At 34.4% G+C, this 12,435-nt stretch overlaps 1 protein-coding gene across 2 annotated transcripts in view; it reads left to right on the top strand.

Moving 5' to 3' along the window:
- LOC137629743 (NPC intracellular cholesterol transporter 1-like) overlaps positions 1 to 10,038 on the top strand; it is a 78,674-nt gene extending 68,636 nt beyond the window's left edge. For both annotated transcript variants that reach the window (XM_068361340.1, XM_068361339.1), the window contains 5 exons: positions 656 to 1,337; positions 2,871 to 3,088; positions 3,868 to 4,285; positions 4,463 to 4,550; positions 4,822 to 10,038. In XM_068361340.1, coding sequence (XP_068217441.1) covers positions 656 to 1,337; positions 2,871 to 3,088; positions 3,868 to 4,285; positions 4,463 to 4,550; positions 4,822 to 5,243 — 1,828 coding nt within the window. In that variant the 3' untranslated portion in view covers positions 5,244 to 10,038. The remainder of the gene's footprint in view (positions 1 to 655; positions 1,338 to 2,870; positions 3,089 to 3,867; positions 4,286 to 4,462; positions 4,551 to 4,821) is intronic.
- Positions 10,039 to 12,435: the final 2,397 nt, after the last annotated feature.

The following is a 12,435-nucleotide window of genomic DNA, read 5'->3' as shown; positions in this document are numbered from 1 at the left end:
AAACAGTAACAACGTAAAAACAGACATGTCATATATAAACTATTAACAACATCAAAAACAAATATGTCATAAATAAACTATAAAAGACTCATGAATAGTGGGTATGTGTGAAAAAGATACATAGCAAAAATAAGGTCACTGACTTGTCATGAATCCAGTTTTTAGGATATTTATGTTTCAAGTTTGTGTGTAATTTACCATATCATTGTTAAAATTGCCTTCCTTTAGTTTCTATAAATGCAGCAACATTTTCCTTATAAATTTAAATTGTCACTCAATATTAGATAGTATTATGTACAAGTACAATAATTCACAATGCTAGATTGAAAAAAAAAACACTTGATACTCTGTTGGGCATTTTGTACTAGAAGATTTTATTGAATTTTTAAAACTTTTAACAAATGGTACATTTTTAATGTAAGAGTACTTAATTTCTTAAATCCGTATTTCTCTCATTGCCAATGTAAAAAAAAACATCAGAAATTGCTAGAAACCAAAGTTCTGAAATTCTTCATACATCATATTATTTGTTTACTCAAAAAGAGGACTGGATTACTTATCCCATTGACTTCTTCCTTAAAAAAAATATGAACATTTGAAATAGATGATTCTTTATTTAGAAATGCATAATGTAAATTGCATATTTTCGTTTCAGAACCTACATTGCAGTACCGTCGTCAGCTTGGATTGACGATTATTTTGAATGGTCTATGGAGGGAAAGTATTGTTGTCAAGTGGACGAAAATGGCAACTTCTGTAGACGAGAAGCTGAGGATAGTTATTACTACAATATTCCTGATGAGAGTACTAATAGTCCTACTGAGGAAAAAGAAAATCATACAGTAGAAGATTCCAATTTCCAAGAGGTCTATGATGATATCGATAATTATGATTACGTGTACGGGGACCCAGACTTTGATTATTCTGAGGATGGTACTGCTAAACACAGCGCACCTGAAACTAAAGGGGCGAAGAAGGCAGTCGACGACGTATACGACTATTCATACACGTACGGCGACACGTCTTACGATTACGATGGAGTAATCATGAAGCCAGAAAGTTCATCTCTTAAGAAGGCAGAAAGCACACCTAAGCCTCCATACGGAGAAATGTCCGGGGACGATGGATGGCCAGATTACATTGGAAGGAAGTCTGCAGCGAAGAGGTCCGTCCAAAAACGCAATTCTCGATCCAATTGTCATCCGTGCAACATCACTTCCTGGCAGGGTAATCCCTTCAGACCTAACCCTGAAGTTTTCAACCAGTATATCACCATGTTCTTAAAAGACAATCCTGATTTCAAGTGTCCTAAGGCTGGACATGCTGCATATGGGCAGGTAAATATTTTTAACAAATGTAATGGTTTATAGTAAGGATAAGGAGATATGAAATTTCTTTACCAGTTTTATGTTATCCCTTTTACCCCCAGGCTCTTTGGAAATTTCCAACCCTTAACCCCCAAGGGGTTATTTTTTCCCCAGTACATTTTGCAGTATATTTTTTTTTAAATTGCTCTAACAGCCTTAATTTTTGTCATAGAGAGGTCAGGTTGGTCTCATTCTCTTGGAAAATGCCTGAAATTTCTAAAAAAAATTATCAAAAAATATGAAAAAAAAAAAATTGTATAGCATATTTTTGCAAGGACATACCGGTACGTCCATGGGGGTAAAGGGATGAGTTTTGTGAAACGTACCAGTATGTCCTTTGGGGGTAAAAGGGTTATGATTCTTCATTACCAAAAGCTTCTGGTTTAACATCAGCTTTTTTTATGCAGCAAAGATTCATAGTTCCAGTCTTTATAACTGATGAAGATAAAAGAAAGTTTTCATAAAATTCTTTTTATGCCTATCCTTTGAAATTGAGTAATTGATACTTTCATTTATTGGAAATTTCTCTTATTTTACACCAATAAGTTTTAACCCTTTTACCCCCAAAGGACGTACTGGTACGTTTCACAAAACTCATCCCTTTACCCCCATGGACGTACTGGTACGTTTCACAAAACTCATCCCTTTACCCCCATGGACGTACTGGTACATTTCACAAAACTCATCCCTTTACCCCCAAAGGACGTACTGGTACGTTTCACAAAACTCATCCCTTTACCCCCATGGACGTACCGGTACGTCCTTGCAAAAAAATGCTATAAATTTTTTTTTTTCATATTTTTGATAATTTTTTGAGAAAATTCAGGCATTTTCCAAGAGAATGAGACCAACCTGACCTCTCTATGACAAAAATTAAGGCTGTTAGAGCAATTTAAATAAAATATACTGCAAAATGTACTGGGGAAAAAATAACCCCTTGGGGGTTAAGGGTTGGAAATTTCCAAAGAGCCTGGGGGTAAAAGGGTTAAAAAACTAACACATACTATATTTTATGATCGAGTCAAATTCATAATGTAGCTTTGTAATCAGTAATTTTGATTATTGTATCTAAAATTCTTAGGCTATGTAAATGATTTGTTTTATATGCTTACATACTTTTATTCTGAGCTGTGGATTAATATAAACTTACAAAAGATCCCAATTTACAAACATTCAGGTACAAACACAAATCCAACTGAAAATAAAGATAAGATAAAGAAATACTGTAATGAAATAATATATCATTTAATACAGTAACCAAAACAAAATTGTTAATAACCAGATATTTATTTCACATGAAACCCAATATTTATTGACTTGTAGCTGAGTATCATAGGTATAGGCTTCAGATTAGGCTTAAACCCCCCCCAAAAAAAAAAAAGACTTACAAACAATTTTACGTACAAACAGTTTCTTGGAACCTACTGTATTACTGTAATTTTGTGAGTTGAGTATCTTCTGTATTACCTCTGAATACATATGCTTTCTTTTCTCTTCACATAGAGTGTGAAGGTGAAGTATGATGAATCTGGAAATCCAGTGACTGGTGCAAGCGTGTTCATGACGTACCATACCGTTTTGCGCAACAGCAAACAGTTTTACGAGTCGCTGCGATCCGCTCGCGCCATTGCTGACAACATAACTCGAACGCTGAATCTCGTCGAGAAGGACGGAAAGCTGGTTCCAAGTGGTGAAACCAAATATGAAGTGTTCCCCTACAGGTATGTTATCAAGTGAAAATTACTTTGCATTGTTTTAATGTGTGATATTGTAATGCAGTAGTCAAACGATCTTATCCGTGGTAATTGTGGTTGCCGAATCCATGGGTAAAACCATTTTATTCACAGTAACTATGGTTGCTGAATCCATGCATAAAACCATCTTACCTGCTGTAATTATAGTTGCCAAATCCTTGGACAAAGAGGTTGGGCTGTAATTGTAGTTTTAGTGGAGACTGAACATGTATTCGATACTTGAAAAAAGTTAAAAGATTTTAAGTAAGGATGACAGGTTTTTCTTTTAAGAAAATTTTTTCAGGAGGTTTACAGTTTTACTCTTAAGCAAATGTTATTGATTAACTAGTTTGTGGATTACTGATTTATTACACAATGCATCACTAGAATTTATAGACTAGTTTTTATAAGAGTCCTGTACTGTAAAGATGTTATGTTATATGTAATGATAGCTAATTCTTAATGAAATGATTAAGTGTGAATGATTATTCTCTCAGTTGCTCTTTGAAACTGGATTATATAAAATTTTATTCTGGAAGAATTGTGCTGATTTATGTTATAAGTCTTACCATGTAGACTGCTATCAATGATTTAGTCCTTGCTAATAAAAATGTCTTAATACTATGCAAGGTTTATTTTAGAAAATTAGTATAAGTTATTTGAAATTATGGACTTGAAGTAATTATACCCTTATATTCTATTTTTACCAACAGTATTTAAAATAATGTGATTATATTTTAAAACTGGCAAATTTTATTTCATTTCAGCGTGTTTTACGTCTTTTACGAGCAATATCTGACGATATGGGAGGACACGGTACGGATGCTGGGCATCTCCGTGTTTGCGGTATTCGTGATAACCCTCTTCATGATGGGATTCGATTTTGCCTCCTCCATAATCATCATGGTGATGGTTGTCCTCATCCTTACAAATATGGGAGGCCTTATGTACATGTGGAACATTTCATTGAATGCCATCTCGCTCGTGAACCTAATCGTAGCCATTGGGATTTCCGTAGAATTCTGCTCTCATACCACCAGAGCATTTGCTGTCAGCGACGCGGACACAAGAATCCAAAGAGCGCAGGCAGCCCTAGTGAGGATGGGTCCATCTGTATTATCAGGAATTACTCTCAGTGATATGGGAGTAGTGGTGCTTGCGTTTGCTAATTCCAAGATTTTCCAGGTAATGAATAACTTTACAGTATTTATTTTTATATATATCAAACATATTAATGTGTATGAACTTTCAATAATTTCAGGTTGAGATTTTATTGTATAGCATATAGGTGTAATAACGATTTCACAATTAAATGTATTGAAAAATTTTAGTTGCTAATCTATAATAAAATGTTTTCTGCAGGTGTTCTACTTCCGTATGTATTTCGGGATGGTCATCATTGGTGCTTTACATGGCTTGATACTCCTGCCAGTAATATTAAGCTTTGTTGGTAAGTCTCACTCGTTTGCTAAGCCTTGTTTTTATAATTTTGCGGAAAATTCTGATAAGGTATTTTAAACAGGACCATACTCTCTTTCTCTCTTGATACATTTTGTAAATGTTATTGGTACAGATCATAAAGTTATGTCACTGATGAAATTTTTAATTTCTATCTGTCTTCCAATTTTTTTGCTGCCCAGTAATTCTTCATCTTTTATTTCTTTTTTAAAATATATTTTTTTAATCCAAAGATTCAAATAAATACTTTTGTTTTTTTTCAGGTCCATATCGCAAAGTTGTTCACAGTTACCTTCCAGATAGGGCTGCTAATCCAAGTGGATCTGTTCAGATGGAAGATATGGTTGGAGATGATCAAGAAAGGCAGTGCTTGACTGGCAAACATACCGCAAGTATCAATAATATTCCAAAAGCCAGTGCTAGTTCCACCAGTATAACATCAAGCACTCCAAGTAAGAAAATAACCCACAATAATCAGATAAGGAAATCTCCAAACAAGGACAGTCATATGTCCCTAAATCATAACTCGGAAGAAGTCGAGGACCTCAATCAGAAAAATACTCCATCAAGGCATTCGAACACTCCGTCTTTTCATTCTATTCATTCTAACACGCCTTCTCGGCAGTCTTTAGCATCGAGGCAGTCTTTAGCAAAAAATGCTGAGGAGTTAGAGGAATTAGAATGATATGATTTTATACTGGCATCTTAAATGTGTGCATTTGTGATGGTTTTCACAACTCTTTTTAATAGTGTCTTTGTATATGATGTGATTTTTTTTGTTAAGTCATAGAAGTGCTTCCTAACATTTAGTGCTACAAGGAATGGCTTCTTGAATATATATATATTTACATAGTGCTGTGCTGTTTGATATTGTCAGTAATACATTGAAATAGATGACAATGATACTCAGGGCAAGTACGACCCTGGGACCTAGTCTCGAACATACTTCATTGCCAGCAGTGCGACACCAAGCTAGGGAGGTTTATCAGGCTCCCATTAATATTTTGCCAGAATCTTCATTTTCACATCCTTCATTCTGTCCCCTAGAAGAGAAGGTTTTCACACACATGCTTCTAGATATGGCCCTCTTGTAGCTTCTTCCTAGTCACTAAATATTTTTGCTAAGGGGGTCACATATTAAATTAATTTCCCATCTTCAGCTCATTTGTGTTTTTTTAGGGCATTTGCTATTTTTTGTAATCCAAAGAAATTTTAGAAACTCTGAGCAAATATTTAGGTCTTCAAAAAAAATTTCACATCACAGCATTTTCAGATGGAATGTATTTGTTATTCTTTAGACAAATAGAAGCAAATGAAAAATGTGTGACCCTGTAGCAGCTACTAAGTAGCTTTGATAAGGTCTTTTTTTGAATAATGAGCTGTAAAATTATATTTAATTACAGCTTCGAGTAGATGTCACACCATTATCATTATACTTCTAAACTATTTTGTCTCTGTGTGGAAGTTGGTGTAAAAAGAAATGCCATACTGCTTTTTTTCATGAAGTTTGATTTTGAAATTAGAAATAATTTCAAGTGTTCTCCCAGCCTTATTTTAAACAACTCGGGTGCTTTATTGGAAGTGCTACTAAGTGTAAAGCATGTAATTTTGTTCTCTTTCTGACGAGAATGAGATGATGCAACCGGAAACCTCAAACTGTGGGAGATTGTACAATCTTTCCTGGTTTGTTTTTCACTATTTGATTAAATTAAACAAGTAGCTGGTACCTACCATGTTATATATCACCTTTCACCTTCTTTTCTAATTTAGGAAAAAAAAAAAACACTTTAACTCTAAACTTTCCATAAACATTCCAGCACCAGTATCAGAGGAAAATTGTCATGCATTATTTGACTTGGCTTTTAGGGATATTCTTGCTCAATGTAACTCCCAGTGAAAGTTTTGTGTTCCTATTTCTGTTTCATTTCTTGTTATTTTTCTATTATTATTAGCATCAGCCATGACTTAAATTTCAGTTATTCCTTACATTTCAGTTTAATAAATCATACAGTCTGCAGTATATTTTTATTTGATGCATCGTTGGTTCAAGTAATCAATACTGTCAAAAGAATTTTTTTATGCTGTGATATACACACTACAGTCAACTTACACTTGCCTGTAAGTTCAGGATAGTATCGACACTCTTGATTTATAGTAATAACTGTGTAGTTTATTCTTTGAAAGATTGCTAATTTACAAACAAAAATTATTGGATTCCTGTTACTGTACATTTTATGTATAGTACAGTAGATTTATTTATACAGAAGTAGCTCTTAACACCTATAATGGTACTGATATATCACAGGTTTTAAATTTGTGATGTAAAAGAGCAATTATGAATGTAGACATTATATATACTGTATATATATACACTAGTATGAAATCTTGATACTCCGTGCCAATAGAAGGCACTTTGAAGTTCTTGTTAGGGGAAACTGAGTCAAGTCTTGGTGAAATAAATGCATCAAGCCTTGATTTGTTGAGTAACTTATAAGCCATGTATATTGTTTGTAAATATCACTTGTCATTTCATGATTAAAATATATTTTGTTTATGATGATGTCATTTTATGTTGAATAATATTGTACATGCCAAAAATATTGTATCAACGTTACCACCATCCACCATCATACCACTATTGTGCCCACGTGTGAAGGTCTCCCACAGGTATTGCCTCGTCTGTTGGCATACCCGAGATCTGACACGGTTGACGGAACACATCTGAATCTTCTGTATTCTTCGTCTCATGTTGTAAATATCTTCAATCATTGAAAGTTTCAGATGTGTTACCTATATCTGTGCCTGAAAGAATTTTGTATTTTCACACTTAGCTGGCTTTTTATGCTAAGAGTAATTGTTCTCTATATCATTTGTCCTTTAGTCTAAGGAATTTTCAGTGGAATAATATGAGAGCTTTGTTTGATCGTGTTGTCATCCGTAGGATGTAATGTCTAGAATTGATTCTCTTGGGCAAGACTCTTTAGAAAGCTAGCAATAAATGCTGTCCTAAAAGAAAAGAAAAGGAAATTGAAATCTAGTGGGCTGCATTTGTCAGTTTTATACTCTACCGTAATCTTGAAATGATGTAAACATGAATAATGAAAGCTTAATGTTGTAAACTTTCATTGCAGCCATATTGAACAAAGTAAGTGTATTGCCATTTAATATAGTACTGTATTGCAGAATAGCTAACAAAGTCCCTCCCTGTACTCAAGTCTGTGTGGATTACTTTGGTTACCTAGTATGGTTCTCAAAGATATTGTTAGCTTTAATTGTACTAAGCATTAACGTAAAGCCCATAGAATTTTTATTCAGAACACTGATAGGCCATATTCCCCCATCCTCTTTTTTTAAATATATTTATTTTTCTATTATGCTACTGAGGTAGACTTACAGAGGATTTAAAGAATCTTGCTTATTTCCAGGCTTTGTAGACCTAGACTTGGTTAAGTGCAGTAAGACCTCCAGTGTAGTTTGAGATCTGACCTAGAGGAGCACCCTTATCATTTACTTGGTATTACATTTTTTCTACACCTTTATTTTAAGGAGTTTTTCGTTAAGAAGACACTCTGTGAAAGGTATTGGTAACCATTTGTGTATTCACTGGTACAGTAGCAATAGAAAGTTAATTTGCACAGAATTGTTAAGTGGTGCCATGTACGCTTAAAGAGTACTTGAAGTAGTTGTTAGGATCTTAGTCAAAATGTCTGAATGGTGTGTAAACTGCTTTCAGCATTGTATCCTATTTTTTTACATAGAAAGCAGTTGTTTATCCAGTCAAGATGAGGCTATTATCTTACTTGGCACAGTCACAGGTGCTAGTTGCTCCTGAGTACATGCATAACCGTCCATGTTGATATAGTACAGTCATGGCTTTATAGGTCAGAAAAATACCTAAGAGATTTTTCTATAGTTTACGATGAATCTTAAGATGAAACCACTTGAATTTAATGCATCAACTACTTATAACTGCAACTAAATGCTTAAAAATCAGTTGCTTAGTTATTACCTGTGTAAGGATTTCTATTAGAAAGATCTTATAGAGCAATTATACCAGTTTTACACGTGGTTTATACTAAGCGAAGGTTGCTCCACGATGTGACATGGAGAGGTCTTACTGTAGCTCATCGTCAGTCTTATTACCCAGTATTCAGTTCGCATTATCAGGAACATGTAATTGCACAAGTATTCCTTTTTAAGTATGCAGTGTTTTTTATATTGACTCATGAATATAGTGCTTCATAATGAAATTAAATAGGCTATCACGAATACGTATCAGATTTTTTTTTTCAAAAGTGGCAGAGTTAAGGGTTAGGAAACTGTAATAAGTGTTTTAACCAATCCAAGCAGTGAAAAAAATCCTGTTTTTCTTCTAAGAAATGGATGAAATTAATTGTGGTAATTTAATCAGTCAAGTGAGATAAAATTCTAAGCTTCCACAGAGCTGACCAGAAGTTATCGTGTATTTCATGAAATTTTGCCAAGACTTTTATTGTCTTGGAATGTTTTTCTCAATAAATTATTTTTAAAATAAGTCATAGATACAATTCTTTCGTACTGAAAACTCTCCTCATCAAGATCTATCGTAGATAATAGTACAAAGACTTAATTTAATCAATAACCCCCAAACTCAAGCTTTTAGAAAATTCTATTATAATTTGTCGAAGAGTTATATCATTGGTTCGTTAGTGTAATAACAGTTCCCTTTACTACGATAGGCTATATTGAACTCTGTCATTCCTTTTCACTATAACTTTCTTCAACCATGTTCATATAATATTTTTTTTAAAGAAGTGCAAAAGTGAGACATCCTATTTTTAGCTAGGTACTGTTGACAGAATTATTATTATTATTATTATCAATTATTATTATTATTATTATTACTAGCCAAGCTACAGCCCTAGTTGTAAAAGCAGGATGCTATAAGCCCAAGGGCTCCAACAGGGAAAAGTAGCTGGTATAGATTGAAAAGGATAGATAAAACTACTACTATTTAATTTCTTGAATCATGAAAATTGTACATGTTAACATATTGCATTACAGTTTTTAAAAGTATCTGCAACCCTTAAAACCTGCCCTAGATACAAGATACAAGACTTTTTTTATTGAGTACTTTCTCTTAAAAACGTTCCCCGAAATGTGCACGTCTGACCAGAAAACAATGTACAGTATCTTAAACAGTTCATTATATATCAAGGACACCCATGGGTACCTGAAGAAGATTGTTATTTTACACATATTTTTTTTTTTCTTCACATAACCACATCTAAATTTGCTGCTATAAGAGTTTTTATAATGAAACAGGTCCAACTGTTAATTATCATGTGTTTGTACTGTATATAATATAGATACCTAAAGCAGTCATTCTTGGCCCTAGATTTTACATGAGTCATTTGTAATTGTTAATTGTTAGGTGAATAGAATTAAGTTTGTGGTCTTGTGATCAACCTAAGTCTTTTTCAATAAAACCAGAGGAAATATATGATTGTTTGAATGACCGTGAATTCTGATGAAAACTTGAATGTAATTCTTTATTACTTTACTTCCACAGTATGTTGCATAGAGAAGCAGTTTAAAAGAGTGTGTTGAGGAAGATGTTTACAAATATATTTTATAGTTCCAGTTTAACCTGACAAGTAAAGAAATAGGTTATTGGAGGTGTTTTTCAAGATTATCTTCTGGGATCTGGATGTAGATCATAGACTGTTCAGGTAAGCTTAAAGAATTCATAAAAGTTGTAATTTTTTACTCATGGTGTGGTCCAAAGGATTTTTTTTCTACAAATAGACGGTGAAATTGAGCAAGACAGAGGAGTTGGACTGGAAGAGGACTGATGGAAAACAAAAGGTAGATGGAATGTTTATAAAATGAAATCTGATTATAGTCACCTGATGTTCATAATCCTTCTCTCTTGAAGCTGGTTAATGTTGGGGTCTACCCTAAAATTAAAATATATCCTTTTTTTTTACCTTTAAAAAAGCCCTTCTCTCTAGAGGAATATTGTCTATATGGTGGCACATGGCAATACTTAAGTGTGGGTATGTACTCAAGGGCAAAATCTATCGGTGCCCAGTATCCATGAATCCTTATGACACCAAGGAGTGAAAGACGATGAAGTAGTGATGTCCGACACAACATACATTAGCACCCCCACTTAAATTTTACCAATCCCTGTGTACATAGAGTACAGGTCAGTAAGCTTAAGGTGAATGTTCAAAATTCAGACACCAGTGTATTTTGGGCTTCGAAAGTAGATTAGTAAAGCGAATTATCGTAGACTCTTCAATGTACAGTTTTTAAGTTACAGTACCTGTACTTGATTATCATATATCTTTAAAAGAGTATCGGTAATTTTTTTTAGATAAACTTGTTTTATCTTTATATTTCTAAACTAAACCCTTCAAACCAATCTTGTGAGAGTCAGATGCCCTGGCTGAGTGATGTGGTTAAACTACCTAAACATAACAATAATATAAAGTAGTTTAACAGACCAGTGAACTCTATATCTAGATTTACAGGGTTGCTTTGGAGAATTCTTTTGAAGGGTGAGTGTTTAACTAGGTAAAATTAAACTGGTCAGATATAATTACAACTGAATTACACTACCATACAGTTTGAGACCATGGAGATCTATGTCTACTGTACTAGATCTTGCCATATGGATATTTCTGTAGGTAAAAGATGAAAATTGGTGTACGTAAGTTCGACTTGAAATTAGGTCAATAAAATGAGAACGTGTGAAATGTGAAAATGATGCTGCGGGTAGAAAAAGAGATACTGTTCAATACCTTTACAGTAATACCTTGGCATACAAGCAACTTTTGATATGAGCTTACTAATTTGAATTGGGTTATGAGTATTGCTTCTGTCTGCGAGGAGAAATTTTGTCCTGTATGGACATTTTATATGGATAAGTAGCCTAGCACGAAATCAGCCACGGTGCTCATATGCCATTCACGATGTGTTCATGTGATTTTTACTTTATATGCCATTTTAGATAAAAAGCAAAAGCAGTTGTCTGTAGATAGGTTCCTTGTCAAAATTGATCGTAAGATTATGAACAAAATACAACCAAGTGTCCATAAGTTTAGTGATTCAGTTAGTGATAGTGAGTGTTGCTCAAGAAAGAGAACTGATATTTTTAAATATTTAACTTAGCCGGTGAATATATAATAGCTGCTGCTCAGCGGCTCGACAGAAAACACACTCAAAAACTCGCGAGCGATCGCTATGAAGGTTGCGGGTGTGCCCACCAGCGCCAACTATCGGCCAGATACCACTCTTGCATGTAAACAAACCCTTCAATTCTTCTCTGTCGACCTTGACGACAAGACGTATCAATACTCGCTGTATAACCTGGAGTTTTCTCAACATCTTTGGTGAAGTATGTACTTCATTTTGGTTTGAGCTTTCGCAGTGCAGGTGTTTTTCCTCAACTTAAACTCTTGAACTCTTTATTGAACAGATTTAATTGTTGATGACTTGGATTGTTTTTTGGACTTTCTTTGACTAATTCAAAATGGCTGACCCTTCACAAGTACCTAGATTTCGTAAGTGTAATGCTAGTGACTGTAATAGGCGTCTTCTAAAGGCATCTCTCGACCCACATACTGTGTGTTCCAATTGTTGGGGTAAAACCTGTCAATTGGGAGATCGGTGTGAGGAGTGCGTGGGCCTTTCGGAATTCGATTGGCTCGAATGCGATAAGTATGCACGTAGGCTAGAGAGAGATAGGGTAAGGAGGAGTTCCTCTAGGTCAGTAGATTTTTCCTCTCCACATGCCCCTGAACCTAATCCTTCCCCTGTAGTGGTTGTATCTAACCCCCCTTCTGGCACTCAGGAACCATCTATGCAAGACATGTTACGTGCTATTCATG

This window comes from Palaemon carinicauda, chromosome 37 (genome assembly GCF_036898095.1).
Source record: "Palaemon carinicauda isolate YSFRI2023 chromosome 37, ASM3689809v2, whole genome shotgun sequence".
In the NCBI taxonomy this organism is placed as follows: domain Eukaryota; kingdom Metazoa; phylum Arthropoda; class Malacostraca; order Decapoda; family Palaemonidae; genus Palaemon; species Palaemon carinicauda.
This window is presented reverse-complemented; position numbering and strand designations above follow the sequence as displayed.